The sequence below is a fragment of the Syzygium oleosum genome, unplaced genomic scaffold (genome assembly GCF_021117445.2).
Source record: "Syzygium oleosum isolate NSW1041296 unplaced genomic scaffold, Sole_v2.1 Sole_v2.42, whole genome shotgun sequence".
In the NCBI taxonomy this organism is placed as follows: Eukaryota; Viridiplantae; Streptophyta; class Magnoliopsida; order Myrtales; family Myrtaceae; genus Syzygium; species Syzygium oleosum.
The window spans coordinates 474,853-502,051 of NW_026607526.1; the positions used below are offsets into that span (position 1 = coordinate 474,853).

A 27,199-nucleotide genomic window follows, 5' to 3' on the forward strand; every position below is an offset into this window, starting at 1 on the left:
TATTTTTAAATTTTATATCCAATTCAATCTTATCCTACTTCTAGGTTGGATTTCATATCCGGCATTTTATCCGAATTTATCCGGTCCAGAGAACGTCACCAAACACTGGATAGAATAATTTGTTATCCTATTCAGACTCAAATCCGGACCACCTATACAACTCTCTCTTCTACATATTCTTATGAGAGTGAAGAGTATGAGAAGATAATACTTTGTCTTGAGGAGGGGAAGAGAAAGTCACAATAAAAAAGTCCGGCTCATTAAAGACATTACGTTCTAAAGAATATAATGACCATTAGTCATCCAAATTTTTCATTTTTTCTACTTTATATTAGGAAAAAGAGAATAAGTATTTTTTTTTGAATTTATACCATGAAAGACTTAAAACTGGTACACTCGTGTCACATTTGTAACATTCTGAATTTTCGATTCTTTTCTCGGGATTTATGAAATGAATATTTTGGCCAATGCACTTATAGTGAGATCTCACTCGGAACCGTGCATTCTCGGGATGCTAACCTTAGGGGTAAGGCCATTATGGGATTGAGTTCGCACGACCAAAGAACTCGATCTTGGTTCGGCCTTCGACCATAAGGATTGACGAGGGAATGTTTTGAGCCAACAGAGACCGATCTATTTGATTGATCGTGTTCGAAGGGAACTAGCGACAAACCCTCGCAATTACATGACAATCGAGGTCGCTTTGGTCCGAGCAAACTTAAACGTGATTTGACTTAGTATCGGTCACGGGTCGAGAGCGCGTAATCCCAAAGAGCCACCCGTTAGCCAAAGATAAGCTAAAGTAGCGATTGTTCGATTCTAGTCATTTCTTGAAATTCGGGCCCGGGAATCGAGAATTTTGAAAGTGACAATTTGGAGCGGCCGATGATGTTTTTGGTGTGGCCAACCTTGGGGCCACCCATTTCTGCAAAAAAATGGATTTCAGTCCGGGACCGGAAAAATGACCGTTTTGCCCTTGGGGACCGCGAACGAATTTTAAGGACTGGATTAAGTCGGGGGACTGAGAATTACCCAGTTTGGCCGAAAATAAGAGGACAAGAATGCCCCTCTCCCTTTTTGAGTAATTACCATTTTGCCTTTTTAATTATTGGATAAGGACGAAAGTGGGCCGTTGGATTTTGGATAAGATCAAATCTCGGCCATTAGATCGGAGGGTAGATAGGGGGTATTTTGGTAATTTCCGGAGTGCAATTATTTGGGGTTAGATTATAAATATCATTTTCTCTCTCTTTCTCTCTCATTTTCCACTTTCTCTTTCTCTCTCCTCACCCCACCCCCACCGAAGCGCTCTCTCTCTCCTCTCCCTTGCGTGTGAACCCCCTTGGCCGGCCACCAGCTCACCGCCATCGGTCGCCGCCCAGCCCAGCCGTCCGCGCCGCCGCTTCTCTCTCCCGGTCACGCCTCATCACCGCCCGCCTGTCTTTCTCTCTCTGTTTCGCCGTTCCGTTCAGCTCAGCCACCGCCGAGCCACCCCTAGCCGTCCTCCCCTGCCCTGTACGTCCCCACCGCCGCCCCCAGCGGCCGATCGCCGCCCGCTGCCTTCGCCCGTCCAAGGTCTGGCCCCTCGCTTGCCGCGGCGCCGCCTTCCCGTCCGTTCCAGCCCCTTGTCCAGCTTGTTTGCCCCGCTTTTCTAGGGTAAGTGACCTCCCCAAACGTTACCTAGGACCTCGGGTATTGTTAGACATGTTTAGGGCTTGGTTTAGGTGGATTAGGTGGCTGTTTTGGAGCGTAGATCGAGGCTGGATATTTGGGTTGTTGTGGACTGTTTTAGGACTGATTATGCGTGGTTTAGGAGGCTCGGATATGGCTGTGATGTTAAGGATCGATCGTGGTTAAATTGCGTGTTTGATTGGTAGTTTTATGGTTTGTATGGTTTTATTGTGGGGGGGGGGGGGGGGAGAGAAAGAAAAAAAAAAGGAAAAAGGGGAAGGGGAAAAAAAAAAAAAAAAAAAAAAAAAAAAAAAAAAAAAAAAAAAAAAAAAAAAAAAAAAAAAAAAAAAAAAAAAAAAAAAAAAAAAAAAAAAAAAAAAAAAAAAAATTTAAAACCATATGATTATGCCATTCATAGTTCTTCTACTTGAACACATCTCTTCATTCTCCACCGAATATTTTAACCCACTCGCTCTTAGTTTTTGACATTGAACTTAGCCTAACAATGATATCATGTATTACACCACCTCTTTTAACTCATTAAGAATAATTTCAAGTATCCTGCTGCTACAACATCTCAATGATGTGCCAAGCAATAGCCTCGCCCTCACGATCAGGATCTGAAGCTAGAATTAGATTATCTGCTCTGAGAACCAAGACAGGAAGAAAGTATTCAGAAGCATAGTTAAACACCAAATTATTTTCCTTTTACACATTGACAGATGTCGCGGATAATAAACATTAACACATAACCTACTCACACTGGCATGGTTTTCATATTCATAGATAGATACTTTATTATTTTGGTAGACTAAAATCTGGTTGAATCAAGTTCATGAACTGTTTACTGAGCTCCTGAAAAGTCCCCTAAGCAAAACACTAGTATTTTCACTGAGATTTCTCATGAAGAAGTAAGTGGGACAGAAATCAATACCCGCTTAGGGCAACCTTGATACTCTTCAGATGGGTCCAAGCAGCAGATGGCACCTCCCAGACCATACTAAAGTCATCATCAGGACGAACAAATCCTGATCGTGCTGCCAAGTCCCTTACATGGCCATAGCTTGGAATAACTTCAGACATATCACCAAGATAGCCTTGAATAACCTTTGCTTTTGTAACAGATTCTACAACCACAACAGATCTCCCCTCAGGGGGATAAAAAGACTTCAAAATCCTCTGACTTGGCGAACTCACTTTGTTGATTGCTTGATCTTTCTTTTCTCCCATTGGCTCAACAGATGTCTTCACAGATTTTTGTTTAGAATTTCGCACTTTCTTGCCCAAACTTTTTTTTGCAGAAGCAGGAGCCTCTAGGAGTTCCTTCGAGTCAGGATGACTTCCGCCTGACTTAGCTTGCAAAACTAACATCAGTTAAGATATCATAGCATGATTAAAAAAAAAGTACTCCTAACTATTTCCAGATTTGCAATCACCAACCTTCAAATTCGATGCAGACAAGGATTCACCTTTCTTCTGGTCTGACACTTCTCCTCGAGCAGCACTTTTAGAATCTTTCTTCAAAGGATCGCGCTTTTGTTCTTTGCTCTTTTTGCTCCGTGCAAGCTCTCGTCTCCTAATGCTCTTATCCTGTTTAGCTCCACTAGCAAGTGATGTCATAGATGATGAACTCAAGTTTACTTCTTTTGCTGTATCAGCAATTTTTTCTTGGACATCTACGGAGATATCCTCTTTCGAAGATTCTGATACAATGGGCAAAGAAGCAGCAGACTTTTTACTTTGATCAGCCAACTGCTTTGCCTTCTTCCAATTTTTTTTGAAACCCTTAAAACCCAATCCAGTGACACCTCTTATCCCATCCCTTACAGAGGCATCATCATTTTGATTAAATGGTCGAGAACTTTGAGAGTAAAACCTGGTAGCCAAAGCTTCATTACCAGGGAATTTCAATCGAATGCTAAAGAATGACCTGTCTGCTGCAATGCTCGAAAGTACAGGTCTAGCATGTAAAAGGCCAAAAGACGGACCGCCATGAAACCTTGTAAAGCCATTAACAGCTTCCTGATTCTTAAGATGTTTAGTCATGAGCGCACTAGGTGCGCTTCGAGTTTTAAGGTTAAATGACCTCGTAAACAGTTCTCCAGTACAAAATAAAGTTGAGCAAATTGACATTCCCCGATGATTAAGAAGCGTCCCCTGCTGCAACTGCAATAATAGTTACAAACAACAAGTCAAATTAGTATAATTAATCAAATCAAATGACAGCACATTCACAACCACACAAACTTAACATGCATATGTATTGCTAAACAAATCAATTTTCGACCCTTTACTCAAAAAGCATCCACGGTTCTCATTTCTACTCGCACTCCGCTTCTCTTTTGGTCAGCAAACGAACACGTTCTTACCATCTCCGAAGCACAAAATACAAAAGAAGGGAAACTCTAGGATCTGCAGACCAAGGCAACAAGTTAAGACCCCATTCCACATAACCTCCCCATCCCCACCATTCTCAAAAACAAAAAATCTAACCAGCACAATGCAATGCCGCCTAGACAAATTAAGGTTGTTGACACTCAAAATTACCCCTGGTGGGAGTGGACCGGATACAAATCACAAAGGACATAAAGTACGGCCCACATAGCATGAATCTTGAGAAAAGCTGTGAGTCAAACCTAGAGGTATTGGGAGGTAGTTATCAACAAGACACATCATAAAAGTATCGACAAGTCCAAGATCACGAGTTCTGTATGTGACGTCGATAAGTCCAAGATCACGAGTTCTGCACGTGACGTCGACAAGTCCAAGATCACGAGCTTTGCACGTGACGTCGACAAATCCATGATCAAGAGCTTTGCACGCGATGTCGATAAGTCTGAAATCATGGTGACACGTGATAAAGAAATTCATTTCCACGTGTCAAAAGGTAAAGACATGACCGTGAGCGTGAAGATCAAGAAAGTTAAAGAATGAAACTTGGGAAATAGCAAGGAATAAAGAGACACATGGAAGAAAATCAGCTATTACGTGTCACGCCCCGTACCCCACGAAGCGGTAACATCCCTACCTTGGTCGATTATGGTGCAACGCTCCCAGGAAGCGTCGCCGACCCAACGCCCCAACAGAGAGTAAAGCACAAGCGGAAGAATAAATAATAAACCCTGACAGTAAAATATGAGACAAGGATAACCAAACAAGCAACCAACGAGGAAACATACTTGCACTTTACATTGCTATAGAAAACTTCTTTACAAACATCTATACACAACCATGAAAAGATATAAGTCCCCACCTATACGATCTGCATGTCACGGGGTCAAAAAGGGAAGTGGCTAGGGAGGTCAGACTAACTCAAAGAGAGGGCTACAGTCAAAAAGTTACCAGCCCTCACTACTAGCTATGGCTCAGAACAAACCTAGGGTTCCCACTCAGGGTCGGAAGATCCAGTAGTTTCGTCCGACGGCTCCTCTGAAGGATTCTCTGAAGACTCGGACGGTTCAGAATCCATATCTTCGGCTTGGGCTCGCTCATCTTCAGAGTCCTGCTCCAACTCTGGATCTAGGTAGAGACCTAACTCGTCGTCTACTCCCAGCTCTTCGTCAGATCCTACCTCAGCGACTTCTCCGTCTTCGCTTGAGTCTTGATCCATCGGCTCGGGTTCCGGCTCCTCTTCGGCATCTTGGTCCTGATCTTCAGCTATCACTTGTGGCTTTTGTGGCTCCTCATCCATAGGCTCATCAACGCCATCTACATCGTGAACATCCTGAGGATTGATCACCTCGCCATCCGCATATATGGGTTCCATCAATCCATTTTGACCGATTGGCGCATCAAAAGTCCTCAGGGGTTGCCCTAGGTTTCCGTCGGCATCTCTCAAGCACCAAGCTACATATTCCTGAGTCTGATGAAAATACTCTCCCACGTTTACAAACACCACGGACCGGTATCTTACGTATGATTCCCCATTTCCTGCGGGGTAGGTACTGGTATACTGGTGTATCTGTACAGGTATTCCAAAAAGCGGCGGGTTCGGCATCCTTACGGCTGGGGGTCTGAAAAGTTGGGTTATAATAACCGTGAGACGAATCTCAGCGAGTATAACCCCTAAACCTAGGCTAGGCTAGCATGCAATCTCCTGACCGGAAATAAATATTTGAATCACAATATAACAATAATCAAACCATTCTCTGACCCTGCAGGTTAGACAGATCAACATATAATAGTCACGGCACATACGTGGCACACATTATCACACGTACGCCAATCACATGCTCATGCACCGAGTCTCACACACTCGCATGCCAGTCCATGCATGTTCATGCATGCAAATGTCGTCGACAGGTCACGTGCATTTCCCGGCCCACTGGCCCACATTGGCAATCGCCCAATTTATTATTTATTACGACGACTCGAGTCAACAACATCTTCGGCCCGGTGCGTCTAGCCTGCTTCAAAGTGCATGAGGCGCAGCAACCGATCTGGCCCAGTGTCTCTAGCCTGCTTCAAAGTGCATGAGGATGGTCGTCTTCCGGACGTACCGGGCATCGTCCTGCTTCAAAGTGCATGAGGACGGTATCGACCCGAAGGTCATGACCCAAAGGTCTTTAGGTGATCACACAACTCATTATTATCTGAACCCAGCGTATGACGCTTTGGGGTATTTTAGGCGATCACACACTCATGGCAGGCACGCATTTTCGCACAATTCCACCACATGCCTCACTCTAGGCATACATAATGCGTGTCCATGTTATGCGATGCAATGCACCATGAGCACCAATGAAATTCAATCACTCAATATCACAACACGTGCTCAATTGGCCCAATTAATACCGTGTGGCCCAACGTGCGATTCACAATTCAATAATTAATTTCAAACCAATCATTGGCTAATCGCACTCCACATAATTCAGCCACACGACATGCGACATGGTAGTACGAAATCAATCCCAATTAAGCACAAATTATGTACAACCAGTCAACCCGGATATACCTGGTAATTTTCCAATGAGCTCCTAAATTGGTCATTTAATCCAATTAATCTCCCCATATAATTTTCATTAATCCACTAAATTTTCCCGATAATAATTTCTACCAATCAGTCCTCAACCCAGTCTAGAATACACACTGATACTACCTAAGCCAGTCCAAAATGCACCGATAATACCTAAACCAGTCTAGAAAAACGCACTATCAGTCCTAATCCGGGTTTAGGAATTTTACTCACTTAATCCAAGGTCACGACGACGGGGAACGGCGGCCGATCACTGGTGAACAGTGAAACCGGCGGCGGAATTCCCGGCGACGGCGTACGGTCGGCCGTACGGACACCGTACGGACCGTACGGGGGGACACTGTACGGCCGGCTACGTACGGCGACGTACGGATGGGCTGGAGGTCGCCGTGGCAGCGGCTCGGCCGTACGAGCTCCGGCACGGCGGCGGTGATGATCGGGAGAGGAAAAGAGAGAAAAGAGAGAGAAAGGGAGAGAGAAAGGGGTCGACAGAGGCGAGGCCGAGGCCGGGGACCGAGGTGGTCCACGGCGGGCACTGGCCGTGCGGCAGGCTCTAGTGGCCGGCGGTGTGCTCCGGTGAAGTTCGGCCGAGAGAGAAAATGAGAGAAAGAGAGAGATCGGGAGGAGAGAGAGAGATGTGGCCGAGAGTGAGGGTGAGGAGAGAGAGTGGCCGGTCCAAGCTGGTCAAAATTAGGGGGCTAGGGGCGACACGTGTCGCCGATCCGGCGGTTTTGACCAAAATACCCCTAATCCAACGGTCTCGGTTGATCCTATCTAAATAATTGAGGGGTAAAAAGGTCTTTAGCCCCAATAATGCAGCTGATAAGCACTCTTAAATATCCCAAATAATTTCCCAAAAAAATTCGGACCCGAACATAGCCCAGGGGCAAAATGGTCATTTTTCCGGTCCCGGGGCGAAATTCCAATTTTCGCACGTATCAACCCCAGATGTCCGTGGCCAACATAATATGGCGTCGGAATCGCGAAAATAGCCTCTTAAGCCCTTGAAAATTGACTGCGAAGTTCCGGGAATAAAATAATATTATTTTTCCAATTTTTGTCGAAATTCCAATTTTTGGCCATAATGACTCCTGGTATGCGTGGCCACCCAAAAATGGCGTCGGCCTCGAAAAATAACCTCATTTGGCCTCGAAAAGCAACGCTGGCGTCCCGAGGGGCAAAATCGTAATTTTTCACCCCCGGACCAAAATTCCAATTTTCAACTGTATTAACTCAAAATATGCGTGGCCAGCATAATATGACGTCAGATTTCCAAGAATAGTCTCTTAAGCCATCGAAATTCGACATCGAAATCCGGGCCCAATTTCGTGATCAAAACTCGCTCGATTTCCAATTTCAGGGTCTCTCACTAACGGGCGGCTGTCTAGAGGTTACGCGTATCGACTTAGGGTTATCCGAGTCATGACGGTCCTGATCATTGAGAGAATGAGAAATTATCACTAGTTCCAGAGGTCACGATCGTCCGATTTAAGTTCAGGACTGGTTGACCACGTGTACTCTCGGTCGTGCAGAATCACCTGCGATCCGATTGTACATCGTTGGCCTTGGCCAAACCAAGTCTGTTACCTTTCCTAAGATCGATCCACATTGGTTCATAGTATTCTCTCATCATTTCTCGTGATTGGTGTCCGCTTCGCGATCGGGTACTTGGTCCACATACCGCTTTTTAATTAGCCATACCCTATCGGTTAGTATCCCGAGAGTGATCAGCTCTGGGCGAGACTTACTAAAATGAAATGCGAAATATTGTCAATTTTATTGATCCCGGAATTACATCGAAATTCAGGCTGTTACAACTCTTCTCCCCTTACAAAAATTTCGTCCTCGAAATTTGTAGTCTACACTTACTCCTCAAACAAGTGGGGGTGTTGACGTCGCATGGCCTCTTCACTTTCCCAGGTGGCACATTCCCTTCCGTGGTGCTCCCATACAACTTTGACCATTGGGATCGTCTTATTCCTTAGTACACGGTCTTTTCGATCTTCGATCCTGACTGGTCTTTCCACGTACGACACCTTGTCGTCCACGTCTATCTCCTCATATCTTAGAACGTGAGTCGGATCTGGTTCATACTTTCTTAACATCGACACGTGGAAAACATTGTGTACTTGGGACAGGTTAGGCGATAAGGCAAGTCGGTAAGCCATATCCCCAATCTTTTCCAAAATCTCAAATGGCCCGACATACCTAGGACTCAGTTTTCCCTTCTTGCCGAATCTAGATAATCCCTTCATAGGCGACACCTTGAGAAATACATGATCTCCCACCTGAAACTCTAAAGGTCGTCGTCTTCGATCGGCATAACTTTTCTGGCGACTCTGTGCTGTTTTGAGTCTGTCCCGAATGATTTCTACAGCTTTAACCGACTGATGTACTAACTCTGGGCCTGTGATACTTCGTTCACCCACTTCATCCCAGCACAGGGGCGTCCTACACGCCCTACCATATAAGGTTTCAAACGGTGCCATTCGAATGCTCTGCTGATAGCTGTTATTGTAGGCAAATTCCACTAAATGCAGCTGTTCCTCCCATTTGCCCTGAAAATCCACTACACAAGCTCCCAGCATATCCTCTAAGGTCCGAATCGTTCTTTCCGACCGGCCATCACCTGCATGGATGATGTCCGCACCGAATCGTAGAATCTTGGTGCCCAAGGCCTCTGCAGACTTTTCCAAAAATTCGCCGTAAACCTCGGATCTCGATCCGACGTGATCGTCATTGGTACCCCATGAAGACGTACTATTTGCCTCACATACAATTCGGCATATCTTTCTAGCTCAAAGTCCTTCCGCACTGCTAGGAAGTGCGCTGACTTAGTTAAGCGATCCACTATTACCCATATTGAATCATGCCCTCTCTGACTTCGTGGCAAACCCGTCACGAAATCCATCGTGATGTGCTCCCATTTCCACTCGGGGATCTCTAACGGTCTTAATAAGCCACCTGGCTTGCAATGCTGAGCTTTTACTTGCTGGCACGTAAAACACTTGGCCACATGCTTGGCCACATCCGTCTTCATCCGGTTCCACCACTAATGTTGCCGCAGATTCTGATACATTTTCGTGCTGCCTGGGTGGATACTATAATCGCTCCTATGAGCTTCTGACAAAATTTCTTCCTTGAGCTCTGTGTCGTCAGGCACGCACATTCTTCCTCAGAACTTCAAAATTCCATTATCACTTACTTGAAAATCTGGCTTCCTCTTAGTAGCATCCAATCCAACGATCTTTTGGATTTCCGGGTCGGTAGACTGAAGTTCCTTTATCTTGGCCTGAATTTCCGGTTCAATCCTCAAGGCGGCTATCAGGCTAGATATCTGACTCACTTCGAATTTGAACTCTGAATCCCTGAGCCTTTCCAATAGTGTCCACTCCTTGACCATTAGGTGCGCCATACTAGACTTGCGACTTAAGGCATCTGTAACTCGATTCGCCTTACCAGGGTGATATAAAATGTCGCAATCATAATCCTTTCAAAGTTCCATCCATCGGCGCTGCCTCATATTTAACTCCTTCTGCGAGAACAAATATTTGAGGCTTTGATGATCAGTGTAAATCTGGAATTTCTCTCCACACAAATAATGTCTCCAGATTTTGAGGGCGAATACGATCGCGGCCAATTCCAAGTCATGCGTCGGGTAATTCATCTCATGGGGCCTCAATTGACGCGACGCATACGCTACCACTTTTCCATGCTGCATCAGGACACAACCGAGTCCTCTTAGTGACGCATCGCTATAAACCTCAAATCCTCCTAGTCCAGATGGAATGGTTAACACGGGAGCTGTTGTCAATCTATGCTTCAGCTCTTGAAAACTCTTCTCACATTTATCATCCCACACGAACTTAGATTCCTTCTTTAGCAATCGCGTCAACGGCATGGCTATCGATGAGAATCCTTCTACAAAACGTCGATAATAACCAGCTAATTCTAAGAAACTCCGGATCTCGGTCACCGAGGTCGGTCTAGGCCATTTCATTACTGCCTCGATTTTAGCTGGGTCTACAGAAATTCCATCTCCAGAAACTATGTGTCCAAGAAACCCTACTCGGCTGAGCCAAAACTCACATTTACTGAACTTGACATACAACGCGTGTTCCCTTAAGGTCCGTAGCACTACAGCTAAGTGTACCTCATGTCACATCCTCAATTTCAGTCCCTGGGAAATGGCTATGGTTTAAGTTTGATGGTTTTCCAATCAGAACTAAATTGTTTTCTCTTGTTTTGGAAAACCCAGTTTCGGATCCTTTGTATCCCTTCGTTTTGTTATTTTTGGGGAGACTTTTGTGATCCGAATTTCCGAATACTTCCTTCTTGAAAGTTGTTCCAAACATCTTGAAGTTTTACATACTTTAATTTCAGAATTTTTGGAGTTGATATGAGTGATACGATGGCCTGATTTTCGGACCGTGTGAAACTGCCTAGAATGGGTATTTCGGTGATGTTCACACCGTATTTATTTTCTACAAGCTTTTCTAGGCCGATTTTGGAAAAGTTTCCTTCATAAAAGTTGTTGAGAACGTCATTTGCTATAACATATATAAATTTGGGAATTTTATGAGATGAATTGGATTCTGGACAGAGCTTACTTTGAGAAACAAGAATGCTGTTCTAGTGAACTGTTTTTAGTCTGTCTTTGAGCTACTAAAAATGGTGTTTACAGAAAGATTCAGAATTCGTGTTCTTCATGAAAAATGTTTGTTAAGGTCTTGTTTATGACATATTCAAATTAGAGAATTTTTGAAATCCATTTACTATGTTTTTAAGTCCAATTTCGTGAACAGTACAAAGCTGTCCGATTTTGTCGGATTTCAAAGATTCAGCATTTTCTATACGAGAACGTTGGAATTTGGACTTGATGTCTTCTGGTGATTTAAAAAACACGTTCTGAGATTTCAAATGAGATATTTTATACTTTGATTGGAGATAACCCTAGAAAGTTTGACTAAGTCAAACCTTATCATCTTCATCATTACTCTCATTTATTGCTTGGCCTTTTTTTTTCCACAAGCCTTTATGAAGCCATTATGAAGCCTTGGTCATCAAGTATTGACCAAGGGAGAGAGAGAGGAGTCACGGCCAGCTTGGGGGGAGAGAGAGAGACCCACGGCCAATGGGTGAGGAGAGAGAGAGGAAGACATAATTAGCCATCTTCTTCATGATTTTTGGCTTAGGCTATTAATGCTTGGATGACACGCGCGCTTACCTCATCTCCCAAGTGACACGCGCGCTTACCTCACCTCCCCGATGACACGTGCGCTTACTTCATCAACTCAAGCCTTGCTCCTCTATAAATAGAAGCCATTAGGGAGAAATTGGCACACCTTTTCCCACATACACAAACCGGCCAAGAGAGAGAGAGAGAGAGTGCCGAGATAGAGAGAGAAAGAAAGCCGAGGGAGAGAAAAGAAAAGCCGACACCGTGAGTTGTCCGAGACCCGAGGCCGTTGCCTTTCCCGCCCATTCTCTACCGTTTAGTTCCTGTTGTATTAGAGTAAGTGAGATTTTACTACCGAGAAATGACGTTGAAATACGTTGTATCATGAGCTTTCCCCGTTCTCGGTTCTTGGTGTTCCGATGTTGTGTTCTCTATAACAAGTTTGCCTTGTTTCGTGTTTTTGCATGTTATCTAACACGAATTAGAAACCGAGGCGCGACACATGAGGTAAACCGTGACTTAGCCATGCCTGGAATCCTTGTTTTATGCTTGCTATGCCCGTCGTTGTTTGATCGGCCACGGAGGCTGGTACGGTAAGAATGTTTCGTGTAATGACGATTGATATGTCCTCGCCTGTTAGTAAAATTTTACTTGCTGAGTCTCCCCGACTCATCCCCCGTTGTTTCCTCTTTTTTCCAGGTCCGTAGGATGGCATCTCCCCCAGCCCGCGTTGGCAATCCCGTGGAGCAGAAAGCCGAAGTGCTCACCGTAATAGATGTCAGAAAGACCGCGCTTACCGTCAAATCACGATGCTTGTGACGATTCGATGAGGGCCTAACGGACTTGGTGCCTCATCCGTGCGTAGGTTCAACGGTGCTTTGGCAGTGCGGGCGGGCCGGCTCCGGGATAAAGCCACGGGTGGGATGTGGATGGCCAGGCGGACGGGACCGGGGTGGAGGTGAAGAAGCGATGAATGAGAAGCCGTAGTGGGTATAGGATAACCCAAGCCGAGTTTTGTTACTCAGTCGGCTATGAAAATATGTGTTGTTTGCCATGGCCCGAAGGGCCTGTATTTAATATGTTTTCATGCACTGTAAATATAAACTTTGTTCATGATGCTGCTTGTCTAAATTTCCGCTGTTGTTTTGAATGTGATTGTCCCGATATTATGCTTCCGCTCGTGTGTAAAGAAAGATAATAATGAACGGGACGTCACGTTTATTACCCCAAGGTAGGGGCGTTACACCTCATGCTCCTCAGGGCTCTTAGAGTATACCAGAATATCATCGATAAAAACTATCACGAACTGATCTAGGAATTCTTTGAACACCCGGTTCATTAAATCCATGAAAGCAGCTGGGGCGTTCGTTAGTCCAAAGGGCATAACCAAAAACTCATAATGCCCGTACTGGTCCTAAAAGCAATCTTAGAGATATCCTCGTTTCGATCTTCGTTGATGGTACCCGGTCCTCAAATCTATCTTAGAAAATACCGAGGCTCCTTGTAATCGGTCAAACAAATCATCAATCCTCAGATACTTATTCTTTACTCGTCACTTGGTTCATTCGCCGTAGTCTATGCACAGCCTTAGAGTTCCATCCTTCTTTCTAACAAATAGGACTGGCGCTCCCCATGGAGACGCACTAGGGCGAATAAAACCTTTGTCCAGCAATTCATGTATTTGTACTTTCAGCTCCTTCAATTCTGATAGGGACATCCGATATGGTGCCTTCGAAATCGGCTCTGTCCCAGGGGCCAATTCAATCACGAACTCCACCTCTCGTTCAGGCGGTAAACCCGGCAATTCCTGAGGAAACACCTCGGGGAAATCGCATACTACGGGTATATCCTCCAACTTAGGTTCCGCCACTGTCGGATCCACTACATTTACCAGATATCCTTCACACCCATCATGCAACAACTTGCTCATCTCAAGCGAAGAAATCCAAGGGATCGAGGTTCCTCCTCGGTTTCCCTGAAATACAAAACTAGGACATCCATCCGGATTAAATTGGATCGTCCTATCGCTGCAATCTAATATAGCTTTCTGTCGGACTAACCAGTCTATTCCAATGATCACATCAAAATCGAACATGGCCAATACTGCCAAGTCGATACTCTCTTCCTTACCCCCAATAATTATCTTACAGCTAGGGCATCCAAAAGAGACTAGCACCCTATCATTCATGAGAGTCGATACGCAAAGCACATTTTCAAGCAACACAGGTTTCATACCAACTAACTGAATAAACTGCTCTGAAACGAAAGAGTGGGTCGCTCCCGGATCAAACAACGCATAAGCAGCATGATCACATAAGGAAATCGTACCTGTGACCACACCCAACGCATTCTCAGCTTCTCTGCGCGCCATGGCATAGACCCTTCCTTGAGCCGGCGGTCGACCTTGATTAACCTGGGGAAGTCCGGCCGGTTTCCGGTTCGTGGCGGCGGTAGTCCGAGCGCCTCGAGGGTTGCATCCGTGGGCAATCGCGAATCCGATGCTCCATGCTCCCACATTTAAAACATGCCCCAAATCTACTTGGTGGGATTCGCTTTCCTATTGTCCGTCTAATGGGTGGAACAAACCGCCCGTTTCCTCGTCATAGGTCTCTTCCCCATACGGCGGTTGTCTCTGATCTAGGCAAATCGCGATCCAGAAGCGGCTGCTCTTTCTTGCTGATCCCGCTCTATAATATGTGCCCGCTCATACATTTCCCTGAAATCCTTGATATTGTGCGATACAATCTGGCTCCGGAGATCCGGCTTCAAACCATCTCGGAATCTCCGAGCTTTGTCCCTCGGGTTCTCAACCGTAGTCGGTGCGAACTTGGCCAATCTTGCAAATTCTCTTTCATACTGATCAACGGTCATCTGACCTTGGCGCAGTCGCATGAACTTCATCAACTTCTTCTCTTGGGCGACTTCTGAAAAGTACTTTCCATAAAAACTTTCAACAAACACTGCCCAATTTAATTCCGTACCTTCCGGAATACTCTACCCCGGTGGCTTTCCACCAATCATTTGCACCGCTCCGCAACCGATACGCCGCCCGTCACTTTCTCTCGTGTCGGTGCACCCCAATACCTCAAATGTCTTTTCTAACTCCTCTACACAATTTGGGGCAGCTTCGGGGTCACCTTTACCATTGAACTTTGGCGGCTTCATCTTCGAAATTGCTCCACCAATTGAGGCATCGTCGGGCTATCGCTGGCCGGGCTCCGCTCTTGTCGGGCTTGATTTCCTTCATTGCCGCAATCAGGCAGCCTCGCAGCCTGCGCATAAGCGCGGCCCTTTCCCGAGCCCGCAATCCCATAACACGCCCTATCTCCCTTAGGGTATTCATCACATCATCAAACCTCGGATCTCTAGCCTCACGGGCTCCTCGCTAGCCTCGGGCTTGGGGCTCCTTTCCCTTCTCCCCGCTTGGAGTTTGGATGATATCCTCTAGTCGGCGGTCTCGGGCCTCTTGGCCTCCTGAACTAGGCTAACCCTGAGGTTCCTTACCCTTTCTTCTACTCATCCTCACGACTCAGCTATTCCACTACCTGCTATAATTCCATTAAGAAATTAAAGACTTAAACCATTCTATCCCAGTCTAAGTCCTAGGCAGGTACCAAAACAACAATCAAACAACCAGCATGCGGCCTAACAAGAGCCAATCAACACATCACCCAAGGAGTTCACGTATTCACCTCAGGTCCTGCCGCACCTGCACTTTACGGGTCATACCGATGAGCACTCAATCAAACACAGCTGTCGAGAGATGCATGTAGCACACAAGGTCACCCTACTGGCTACCCATGGTCTCATCGCTCCTTATCACTCCAGGGTTCGACCAGATTGGACCGAGCTGACCTTGCTCTGATACCAATTCAAACGGGGATGTCATCGTTGGCCTTGGCCAAACCAAGTCCGTTACCTTTCCTAAGATCGATCCACATTGGTTCATAATATTCTCTCATCATTTCTCGTGATCGGTGTCCGCTTCGCGATCGGGTCCTTGGTCCACGTACCGCTTTCTAATTAGCCATACCCTATCGGTTAGTATCCCGAGAGTGATCAGCTCTGGGCGAGACTTACTAAAATGAAATGCGAAATATTGTCAATTTTATTGATCCCGGAATTACATCGAAATTCAGGCTGTTACATTACGTGATGCCCAAGGAGCGTAAGCAACATCGATAAGTCAGGAAGCGGTTAAAGTGCGAAATGTAAGGAAGTGAAAAACGACTTTCAAGGAAAAGTGGCCGGTCGACAGTTATCAGGTTGCTCTATAAATACTCAAGGATTTCCAACGTAGAAAAGACCCCTACACGAACAACATAACACATCTTTTATCTAGCATTACTTTCAGCACATTAGGAGTAGTCGTAATTGCAACTTTCAGATTCCACATAGTAGATTCAATTGCGGCGAGAGTCTTTATCGGGTTCAGCATTGTTGATTAAATTCCAATGTTGTACCACCGGTACAACGTCGTCGATTAGATTCCGGCATTGTGCTTAGAATATAGCTGTTGATTAGATTCCAGCCATATTCCCTCAAGTTACGTCATTGATTAGATTCTGGCGTGCCTTGAATGGCAATGTCGTATTAGTAGTGTCGCTGATCAGATCTCGATATAGTTTGATCTCGACATTTGCAAGTTTTCATCTCATTGTCAGTATTGTCGAGTTTGGCGTCTCATCGAGTCAAGTTGTAAGACATAAATTGGGTTTAATAAACACATTTGACATTCTCTGTCCGAGCTTGATTTAAGACCCTAGTCTCCTCTAATAAAATTCGAAACGCACAATTCGGTTAAAGATTTTTGACGGGATAAAAATCAACGAAACAAAGGTCAAATTGTTTTCTCTCCTTTTTTTTTTTCATATGGGGTCAAGAATTCAATTTGGTAGATGAAACAAATGAGCAAGAACCTGAGCCATGGTTGTCCGAAGACGGCGGAGCGAAGACAATCGTGGGTCGGTGGCCGATGACGATAAGCTCCTGCTTAATCGGAGACTCATTGCAATGGCGCTACCATTGGACTACCGGCTTGTCACCGCCCCCCCTCCTCTCACTCATCCTCCTCTGACACGCACTGGGGTTGACTTGCAAAGTGTCGGGCGTGTTGAATTCGTAGGGAGAAGAAGGGTGAAGAGCGGCAACGAAGCAAAGGAAAAAAGGTTGTCGAGGTCGAGGCAAATGTCTGGTTGGTGAGGGTTTAACGATACAAGAATATGTCGTTCGTAAGGCTTTAGGCGCATTGTAAAAGGGTTAGGCTTAACTGTCCGATTGTCAAGATATATGGTCGGGACGGGTCGGGTCGGGTTGGGTCGGGTCGGTCTTTCTTTGTGCCTTTGGATCGGGTCCTGGCCCATGTTGAGTTCCTCTCTTTCTCTATCTCACAATTGGAAGGCCCCCCATTAGATCCCTACATTTTGCCCGGATTAAGTGGTGGAGGGCGGCAACAATATGGTCAGGTAAATTATACAGGGAACTGAGCCGAACCGGCCCGACCTATTTGAGCTGGGATCAGAAATCAAAGTCTGAAGCGGGAGCCGAGAGCACCTAGCGTAATGCAAAAGATACTAAATTCGGTATGTTGGTATGGTTTATGGGATGACGTTGTGTTGCAAGTGGTTATTCGAGTCAACGAACATTTAAGCACCAAATGGGGAATTTATCTTTGAAGTATAGAAATTTCAGGGGTGAAGAACACTAGAAGTGCCAAAACTTGTGTACGGCAATTCGGCAGCTGAAACTGATGACCAAGAACCTATGCCATGGTGGTCCGAAGACGGCGGAGCGAAGACAATCGTGGGTCGGTGGACGATGACGATAAGCTCCTGCTTAATCGAAGACTCATTGCAATGGCGCTACCATTGGACTACCGGCTTGTCACCGCCCCTCCTCCTCTCACTCCTCCTCCTCCGACACGCACTACGGTCAACGTGCAAAGCGTCGGGCATGTTGAATTCGTAGGGAGAAGCAGCGTGAAGAGCGGCAACGAAACAAAGGAAAAGAGGCTGTCGAAGTCGAGGCAAATGTCTGGTTGGTGAGGGTTTAAGGATACAAGAACGTGTCATTCGTAAGGCTTTAGGCGCCTTGGAAAATGGTTAGGCTTAACTGTACGATTGTCAAGATATATGGTTCGGACGGGTCGGGTCGGGTCGGGTCGGGTCGGGCCGGGTCGCTCTTTCTTTGTGCCTTTGGATCGGGTCCTGGCCCATGTTGAGTTCCTCTTTTTCTCTCTCTCACAATTGGAAGGCCCCTCATTAGATCCCTACATTTTGCCCATATTAAGTGGTGGAGGGCGGCAACAATATGGTCAGGTTAATTATATAGGGAACTGAGCTGAACCGGCCCGACCTATTTGAGCTGGGATCAGAAATCAAAGTCTGAAGCGGGAGCGGATAGCACCTAGCAAAATGTAAAAGATACTAATTTCGGTATGTTGGTATGGTTTATGGGATGACGTTGTATTGCAAGTGCTTATTCGAGTTAATGAACATTTAAGCACCAAATGGGGAATTTATCTTTGAAGTATAGAAATTTCATGGGTGAAGAACACTAGAAGTGCCAAAACTTGTGTGGGGAAATTCGGTAGCTGAAACTGATGAGCAAGAACCTGAGCCATGGTTGTCCGAAGACGGCGGAGCGAAGACAATCGTGGGTCGGTGGCCGATGACGATAAGCTCCTTCTCAATCGGAGACTCATTGCAATGGCGTTACCATTGGACTACTGGCTTGTCACCGCCTCCCCTCCTCTCACTCCTCTTCCTCCGACACGCACTACGGTCGACGTGCAAAGCATCGGGCGTGTTGAATTCGTAGGGAGAAGCAGGGTGAAGAGCGGCAACGAAGCAATGGAAAAGAGGCTGTCGAGGTCGAGGCAAATGTCTAGTTGGTGAGGGTTTAAGGATACAAGAACGTGTCGTTCGTAAGGCTTTAGGCGCCTTGCAAAAGGGTTAGTCAAAACTGTCCGATTGTCACGATATATGGTCCGGACGGGTCGGGTTAGGTTGGCTCGGTCTTTCTTTGTGCCTATGGATCGAGTCCTAGCCCATGTTGAGTTCCTCTCTTTCTCTCTCTCACAAATGGAAGGCCTCCCGTTAGATCCCTACATTTTGCCTAGATTAAGTGGTGGAGGGCGGTAACAATATGGTCAGGTAAATTATACAGGGAACTGAGCCGAACCGGCCCGACCTATTTGAGCTGGGATCAGAAATCCAGTTCTGAAGCGGGAGTCGACAGCACCTAGCGTAATGCAAAAGATACTAAATTCGGTATGTTGGAATGGTTTATGAGATGATATTGTCTTGTAAGTGGTTTTTCGAGTTAAGGAACATTTAAGCATCAAACGGGGAATTCATCTTTGAAGTACAGAAATTTCTAGAGTGAAGAACACTAGAAGTGCCAAAACTTGTGTATGGCAATTCGGCAGCTGAAACTGATGAGCAAGAACCTGTGCCATGGTGGTCCGAAGACGACGGAGCGAAGACAATCATGGGTCGGTGGCCGATGACGATAAGCTCAAGCTTAATCGGAGACTCATTGCAATGGCGCTACCATTGGACTACCGGCTTGTCACCGCCCCCCCTCCTCTTACTTCTCCTCCTCCGACACGTACTGGGGTCGACGTGCAAAGCGTCGGGCGTGTTGAATTCGTAGGGTGAAGCAGGGTGAAGAGAGGCAACGAAGCAAAGGAAAAGAGGCTGTCGAGGTCGAGGCAAATGTCTGGTTGGTGAGGGTTTAAGGATACAAGAACGTGTCATTCGTGAGGCTTTAGGCGCCTTGCAAAAGGGTTAGGCTTAACTGTCCGATTGTCAAGATATATGGTCCGGACTAGTCGAGTCGGGTCGGGTCGGTCTTTCGTTGTGCCTTTCGATCGGGTCCTGGCCCATGTTAAGTTCCTCTCTTTCTCTCTCTCACAATTGGAAGGCCCCCCGTTAGATCCTTACATTTTGCCCATATTAAGTGGTGGAGGGCGGCAATAATATGGTCAGGTAAATTATACAGGTAACTGAGCCGAACCGGCCCGACCTATTTGAGCTGAGATCAGAAATCAAAGTTTGAAGCGGGAGCCGATAGCACCTAGCGTAATGCAAATGATACTAATTTCGGTATGTTGGTATGGTTTATGGGATGACGTTGTGTTGCAAGTGGTTATTCGAGTCAACGAACATTTAAGCACCAAATGGGGAATTTATCTTTGAAGTACAGAAATTTCAGGAGTGATGAACACTAGAAGTGCCAAAACTTATGTAGAGCAATTCGGCAGCCGAAACTGATGAGCAAGAACCTGAGCCATGGTGGTCCGAAGACGGCGGAGCGAAGATAATCGTGGGTCGGTAGCCGATGACGATAAGCTCCTACTTAATCGGAGACTCATTGCAATGGCGCTACCATTGGACTACCAGCTTGTCGCCGCCCACCCTCCTCTCACTCCTCCTCCTCCGACACGCACTGGGGTCGACGTGTAAAGCGTCGGGCGTGTTGAATTCGTAGGGAGAAGCAGGGTGAAGAGCGGCAACGAAGCAAAGGAAAGAGGCTGTCGAGGTCGAGGCAAATGTCTGGTTGGTGAGGGTTTAAGGATACAAGAATGTGTCGTTCGTAAGGCTTTGGGCGCCTTGCAAAAGGGTTAGGCTTAACTATCCAATTGTCAAGATATATGGTCCGGACGGGTCGGGTCGGGTCAGTCTTTCTTTGTGCCTATGGATCGGTTCCTAGCCCATGTTGAGTTCCTCTCTTTCTCTCTCTCACAAATGGAAGGCCCCCCATTAGATCCTTACATTTTGCCTGGATTAAGTGGTGGAGGGCGGCAACAATATGGTCAGGTAAAATATACAGGGTACTGAGCTAAACCTGCCCGACTTATTTGAGCTGGGATCAGAAATCAAAGTCTGAAGCGGGAGCCGACAATACCTAGCGTAATGCAAAAGATACTAATTTCGGTATGTTGGAATGGTTTATGGGATGACATTGTGTTGCAAATGGTTATTTGAGTTAAGGAACATTTAAGCACCAAATAGGCAATTTATCTTTGAAGTATAGAAATTTCAGGGGTGAAGAACACTTGAAGTACCAAAACTTTTGTACGGCAGTTCGGCAGCTGAAACTCATGAGCAAGAACCCAAGCCATGGTTGTCCGAAGACGGCGGAGCAAAGACAATCGGGGGTCGGTGGCCAATGACGATAAGCTCTTGCTTAATCGGAGACTCATTGGAATGGCGCTACCATTGGACTACCGGCTTGTCATTGCCCCCTCCTCATCTCACTCCTCCTCCTCTGACACGCACTGGGGTCCTGGGGTCGACGTGCAAAGCGTCGGGCATGTTGAATTCGTAGGGAGAAGCAGGGTGAAGAGCGGCAACGAAGCAAAGGAAAAAAGGCTGTCGAGGTCGAGGCAAATGTCTGGTTGGTGAGGATTTAAAGATACAAGAACGTGTCGTTCGTAAGGCTTTAGGCCCCTTGCAAAAGGGTTAGGCTTAACTGTCCGATTGTCACGATATATGGTCCAGACGGGTCGGGTCAGGTTGGATCGGTCTTTCTTTGTGCCTATGGATCGAGTCCTAGCCCATGTTGAGTTCCTCTCTTTCTCTCTCTCATAAATGGAAGGCCTCCCGTTAGATCCCTACATTTTGCCTGGATTAAGTGGTGGAGGGCGGTAACAATATGGTCAGGTAAATTGTACAGGGAACTGAGCCGAACCGGCCCGACCTATTTGTGCTGGGATGAGAAATCCAAGTCTGAAGCGGGAGCCGACAGCACCTAGCGTAATGCAAAAGATACTAAATTTGGTATGTTGGAATGGTTTATGAGATGATGTTGTATTGTAAGTGGTTATTCGAGTTAAGGAACATTTAAGCATCAAACGGTGAATTCATCTTTGAAGTAGAGAAATTTCAAGAGTGAAGAACACTAGAAGTGCCAAAACTTGTGTACGGCAATTCGGCAGCGGAAACTGATGAGCAAGAACCTAAGCCACGGTGGTCCGAAGACGGCGGAGCGAAGACAATCGTGGGTTGGTGCCCGATGACGATAAGCTCCTGCTTAATCGGAGACTCATTGCAATGGCGCTACCATTGGACTACCGGCTTGTCACCGCCCCCCCTCCTCTCACTTCTCCTCCTCCGACACGTACTGGGGTCGACGTGCAAAGCGTCGGGCGTGTTGAATTCGTATGGAGAAGCAGGGTGAAGAGAGGCAACGAAGCAAAGGAAAAAGGCTGTCGAGGTCGAGGCAAATGTCTGGTTAGTGAGGGTTTAAAGATACAAAAACGTGTCGTTCGTAAGGCTTTAGGCGTCTTGCAAAAGGGTTAGGCTTAACTGTCCGATTGTCACGATATATGGTCCGGACGGGTCGGGTTAGGTTGGATCGGTCTTTCTTTGTGCCTATGGATCGGGTCCTAGCCCATGTTGAGTTCCTCTCTTTCTCTCTCTCACAAATGGAAGGCCTCCCGTTAGATCCCTACATTTGCCTCGATTAAGTGGTGGAGGGCGGTAACAATATGGTCAAGTAAATTATACAGGGAACTGAGCCGAACCGGCCCTACCTATTTGAGCTGGGATCAGAAATCCAAGTCTGAAGCGAGAGTAGACAACACCTAGCGTAATGCAAAAGATACTAAATTCGGTATGTTGGAATGGTTTATGGGATGATGTTGTATTGCAAGTGGTTATTCGAGTTAAGGAACATTTAAGCAACAAACGGGGAATTCATCTTTGAAGTATAGAAATTTCAGGAGTGATGAACACTAGAAGTGCCAAAACTTGTGTAGAGCAATTCGGCAGCCGAAACTGATGAGCAAGAACCTGAGCCATGTTGGTCCGAAGACGGCGGAGCGAAGATAATCGTGGGTCGGTAGCCGATTACGATAAGCTCCTGCTTAATCGGAGACTCATTGCAATGGCGCTACCATTGGACTACCGGCTTGTCACCGCCCACCCTCCTCTCACTCCTCCTCCTCCGACACGCACTAGGGTCGACGTGTAAAGCGTCGGGCGTGTTGAATTCGTAAGGAGAAGCAGGGTGAAGAGCGGCAACGAAGCAAAGGAAAGAGGCTGTCGAGGTCGAGGCAAATGTCTGGTTGGTGAGGGTTTAAGGATACAAGAACGTGTCGTTCGTAAGACTTTAGGCGCCTTGCAAAAGGGTTAGGCTTAGCTGTCCGATTGTCAAGATATATGATCCGGACGGGTCGGGTCGGTCTTTCTTTGTGACTTTTGATCGGGTCCTGGCCCATGTTGAGTTCCTGCTTTTCTCTCTCTCACAATTGGAAGCCCCATTAGATCCCTACATTTTGCCCATATTAAGTGGTGGAGGGCGGCAACAATATGGTCAGGTAAATTATACAGGGAACTGAGCCGAACCGGCCCGACCTATTTGAGCCGGGATCAGAAATCAAAGTCTCAAGCGTGAGCCGATAGCACCTAGCGTAATGCAAATGATACTAAATTCGGTATGTTGGTATGGTTTATGGGATGACGTTGTGTTGCAAGTGGTTATTCGAGTTAATGAACATTTAAGCACCAAATGGGGAATTTATCTTTGAAGAATAGAAATTTCAGCGGTGAAGAACACTAGAAGTGCCAAAACTTGTGTAGGGCAATTCGGTAGCTGAAACTGATGAGCAAGAACATGAGCCATGGTTGTCCGAAGACGGCGGAGCGAAGACAATCGTGGGTCGGTGGCCAATGACGATAAGCTCTTGCTTAATCGGAGACTCATTGTAATGGCGCTACCATTGGAGTACCGGCTTGTCACCGCCTCCCCTCGTATCACTCCTCCTCTTCTGACACGCACTGTGGTCGACGTGCAAAGCGTCGGGCGTGTTGAATTCGTAGGGAGAAGTAGGGTGAAGAGCGGCAACGAAGCAAAGGAAAAGAGGCTGTCGAGGTCGAGGCAAATGTCTGGTTGGTGAGGGTTTACGGATACAAGAACGTGTCGTTCGTAAGGCTTTAGGCGCCTTGCAAAAGGGTTAGGCTTAACTGTCCGATTGTCAAGATATATGGTCCGGACGGGTCGGGTCGGTCTTTCTTTGTGACTTTCGATCGGGTCCTGGCCCATGTTGAGTTCCTGCTTTTCTCTCTCTCACAATTGGAAGGCCCCATTAGATCCCTACATTTTGCCCATATTAAGTGGTGGAGGGCGGCAACAATATGGTCAGGTAAATAATACAGGGAACTGAGCCGAACCGGCCCGACCTATTTGAGCCGGGATCAGAAATCAAAGTCTCAAGCGGGAGCCGATAGTAACTAGCGTAATGCAAATGATACTAAATTCGGTATGTTGGTATGGTTTATGGGATGACGTTGTGTTGCAAGTGGTTATTCGAGTTAATGAACATTTAAGCACCAAATGGGGAATTTATCTTTGAAGAATAGAAATTTCAGCGGTGAAGAACACTAGAAGTGCCAAAACTTGTGTAGGGCAATTCGGTAGCTGAAACTGATGAGCAAGAACATGAGCCATGGTTGTCCGAAGACGGCGGAGCGAAGACAATCGTGGGTCGGTGGCCAATTACGATAAGCTCTTGCTTAATCGGAGACTCATTGTAATGGCGCTACCATTGGAGTACCGGCTTGTCACCGCCTCCCCTCGTATCACTCCTCCTCTTCTGACACGCACTGTGGTCGACGTGCAAAGCGTCGGGCGTGTTGAATTCGTAGGGAGAAGTAGGGTGAAGAACGGCAACGAAGCAAAGGAAAAGAGGCTGTCGCGGTCGAGGCAAATGTCTGATTGGTGAGGGTTTAAGGATACAAGAACGTGTCGTTCGTAAGGCTTTAGGCGCCTTGCAAAAGTGTTAGGCTTAACTGTCCGATTGTCAAGATATATGGTCCGGATGGGTCGGGTCGGTCTTTCTTTGTGCCTATGGATCGGGTCCTAGCCCATGTTGAGTTCCTCTTTTTCTCTTTCTCACAAATGGAAGGCCCCCCATTAGATCCCTATATTTTGCCTCGATTAAGTGGTGGAGGGCGGCAACAATATGGTCAGGTAAATAATATAGGGAACTGAGCCGAACCGGCCCGACCTATTTGAGCTGGGATCAGAAATCCAAGTCTGAAGCGGGAGTAGACAGCACCTAGCGTAATGCAAAAGATACTAAATTCGGTATGTTGGAATGGTTTATGATATGATGTTGTATTGCAAGTGGTTATTCGTGTTAAGGAACATTTAAGCAACAAACGGGGAATTCATCTTTGAAGTACAGAAATTTCAGGAGTGATGAACACTAGAAGTGCCAAAACTTGTGTAGAGCAATTCGGCAGCCGAAACTTATGAGCAAGAACCTGAGCCATTGTGGTTCGAAGACGGCGGATCGAAGATAATCGTGGGTCGGTAGCCGATGACGATAAGCTCCTGCTTAATCGGAGACTTATTGCAATGGCGCTACCATTGGACTACCGGCTTGTCACCGCCCACCCTCCTCTCACTCCTCCTCCTCCGACACGCACTGGGGTCGACATGTAAAGCGTCGGGCTTGTTGAATTCGTAGGGAGAAGCAGGGTGAAGAGCGGCAACGAAGCAAAGGAAAGAGGCTGTCGAGGTCGAGGCAAATGTCTAGTTGGTGAGGGTTTAAGGATACAAGAACGTGTCGTTCGTAAGGCTTTAGGCGCCTTGCAAAAGGGTTAGGCTTAACTGTCCAATTGTCTAGATATATGGTCCGGACGGGTCGGGTCGGGTCGGGTCGGGTCGGGTCGGTCTTTCTTTGTGCCTATGGATCGGGTCCTAGCCCATGTTGAGTTCCTCTCTTTCTCTCTCTCACAAATGGAAGGCCCCCCATTAGATCCTTACATTTTGCCTAGATTAAGTGGTGGAGGGCGGCAACAATATGGTCAGGTAAAATATACAGGGAATTGAGCTAAACCTGCCCGACTTATTTGAGCTGGGATCAGAAATCAAAGTCTGAAGCGGGAGCCGACAATGCCTAGTGTAATGCAAAAGATACTAATTTCGATATGTTGGAATGGTTTATGGGATGACATTGTGTTGCAAATGGTTATTTGAGTTAAGGAACATTTAAGCACAAAATAGGTAATTTATCTTTGAAGTATAGAAATTTCAGGGGTGAAGAACAGTAGAAGTGCCAAAACTTGTGTACGGCAGTTCGGCAGCTGAAACTGATGAGCAAGAACCTAAGCCATGGTTGTCCGAAGACGGCGGAGCGAAGACAATCGGGGGTCGGTGGCCTATGACGATAAGCTCCTGCTTAATCAAAGACTCATTGGAATGGCACTACTATTGGACTATCGGCTTGTCATCGCCCCCCCCCCCCTCATCTCACTCCTCCTCCTCCGACACGCACTGGGGTCCTGTGGTCGTCGTGCAAAGCGTCGGGCGTGTTGAATTCATAGGGAGAAGCAGGGTGAAGAGCGGCAACGAAGCAAAGGAAAAGAGGCTGTCGAGGTCGAGGCAAATGTCTGATTGGTGATGGTTTAAAGATAAAAGAACGTGTCGTTCGTAAGGCTTTAGGCGCCTTGCAAAAGGGTTAGGCTTAAATGTCCGATTGTCACGATATATGGTCGGGACGGGTCGGGTCGGGTCGGGTCAGTCTTTCTTTGTGCCTATGGATCGGGTCCTAGCCCATGTTGAGTTCCTCTCTTTTTCTCTCTCACAAATGGAAGGCCCCCCATTAGATCCCTACATTTTGCCCGGATTAAGTGGTGGAGGGCGGCAACAATATGGTCAGGTAAATTATAGAGGGAACTGAGCCGAACTGGCCCGACCTATTTGAGCTGGGATTAGAAATCCGAGTCTGAAGCGGGAGCCGACAGCACCTAGCGTAATGCAAAAGATACTAAATTCGGTATGTTGGAATGGTTTATGGGATGATGTTGTATTGCAAGTGGTTATTTGAGTTAAGGAACATTTAAGCACCAAACGAGGAATTCATCTTTGAAGTAGAGAAATTTCAGGGGTGAAGAACACTAGAAGTGCAAAAACTTGTGTACGGCAATTCGGCAGCTGAAATTGATGAGCAAGAACCTGAGTCATGGTTGTCCGAAGACGGCGGAGTGAAGACAATCGTGGTTCGGTGGCCGATGACGATAAGCTCCCGCTTAATCCGAGACTCATTGAAATGGCGCTACCATTGGACTATCGGCTTGTCACCGTCCTCCCTCCTCTCACTGTTCCTCCTCCGACACGCACTGGGGTCGACGTGCAAAGCGTCGGACGTGTTGAATTCGTAGGGAGAAGCATGATGAAGAACGGCAACGAAGTAAAGGAAAAGAGGCTATCGAGGTCGAGGCAAATGTCTGGTTGGTAAGGGTTTAAGGATACAAGAACTTGTCGTTCGTAAGGCTTTAGGCGCCTTGCAAAAGGGTTAGGCTTAACTGTCCGATTGTCAAGATATATGGTCGGGACGGGTCGGGTCGGGTCGGTCTTTC

At 46.6% G+C, this 27,199-nt stretch overlaps 1 protein-coding gene across 1 annotated transcript; it reads right to left on the reverse strand.

Annotated features, from left to right (window-relative positions):
* Positions 1-2,238: 2,238 nt before the first annotated feature.
* LOC130136109 (uncharacterized) lies at positions 2,239-20,380 on the reverse strand. The gene is made up of 4 exons (XM_056306190.1): positions 20,113-20,380; positions 3,112-3,837; positions 2,606-3,021; positions 2,239-2,317 (listed from the first exon to the last, which is right to left on the reverse strand). The coding sequence occupies exons 1-4, from the start codon at positions 20,200-20,202 to the stop codon at positions 2,239-2,241; spliced, it is 1,311 nt and encodes a 436-aa protein (XP_056162165.1). The 5' UTR covers positions 20,203-20,380.
* Between the last annotated feature and the right edge of the window lie 6,819 nt (positions 20,381-27,199).

What these genes read in the sequence shown, in the direction of transcription:
- LOC130136109 (XM_056306190.1), bottom strand. Translation starts at nt 20,202, where the DNA reads ATGAGTCTCCGATTAAGTAGGAGCTTATCGTCATCGGCTACCGACCCA. An exon ending in TTCGGACCACCATGGCTCAG is followed by an intron (nt 3,838 to 20,112) that starts GTTCTTGCTCAT and finishes CTATTATTGCAG; the next exon opens with TTGCAGCAGGGGACGCTTCT. An exon ending in TGTCTGCATCGAATTTGAAG is followed by an intron (nt 3,022 to 3,111) that starts GTTGGTGATTGC and finishes TTGCAAGCTAAG; the next exon opens with TCAGGCGGAAGTCATCCTGA.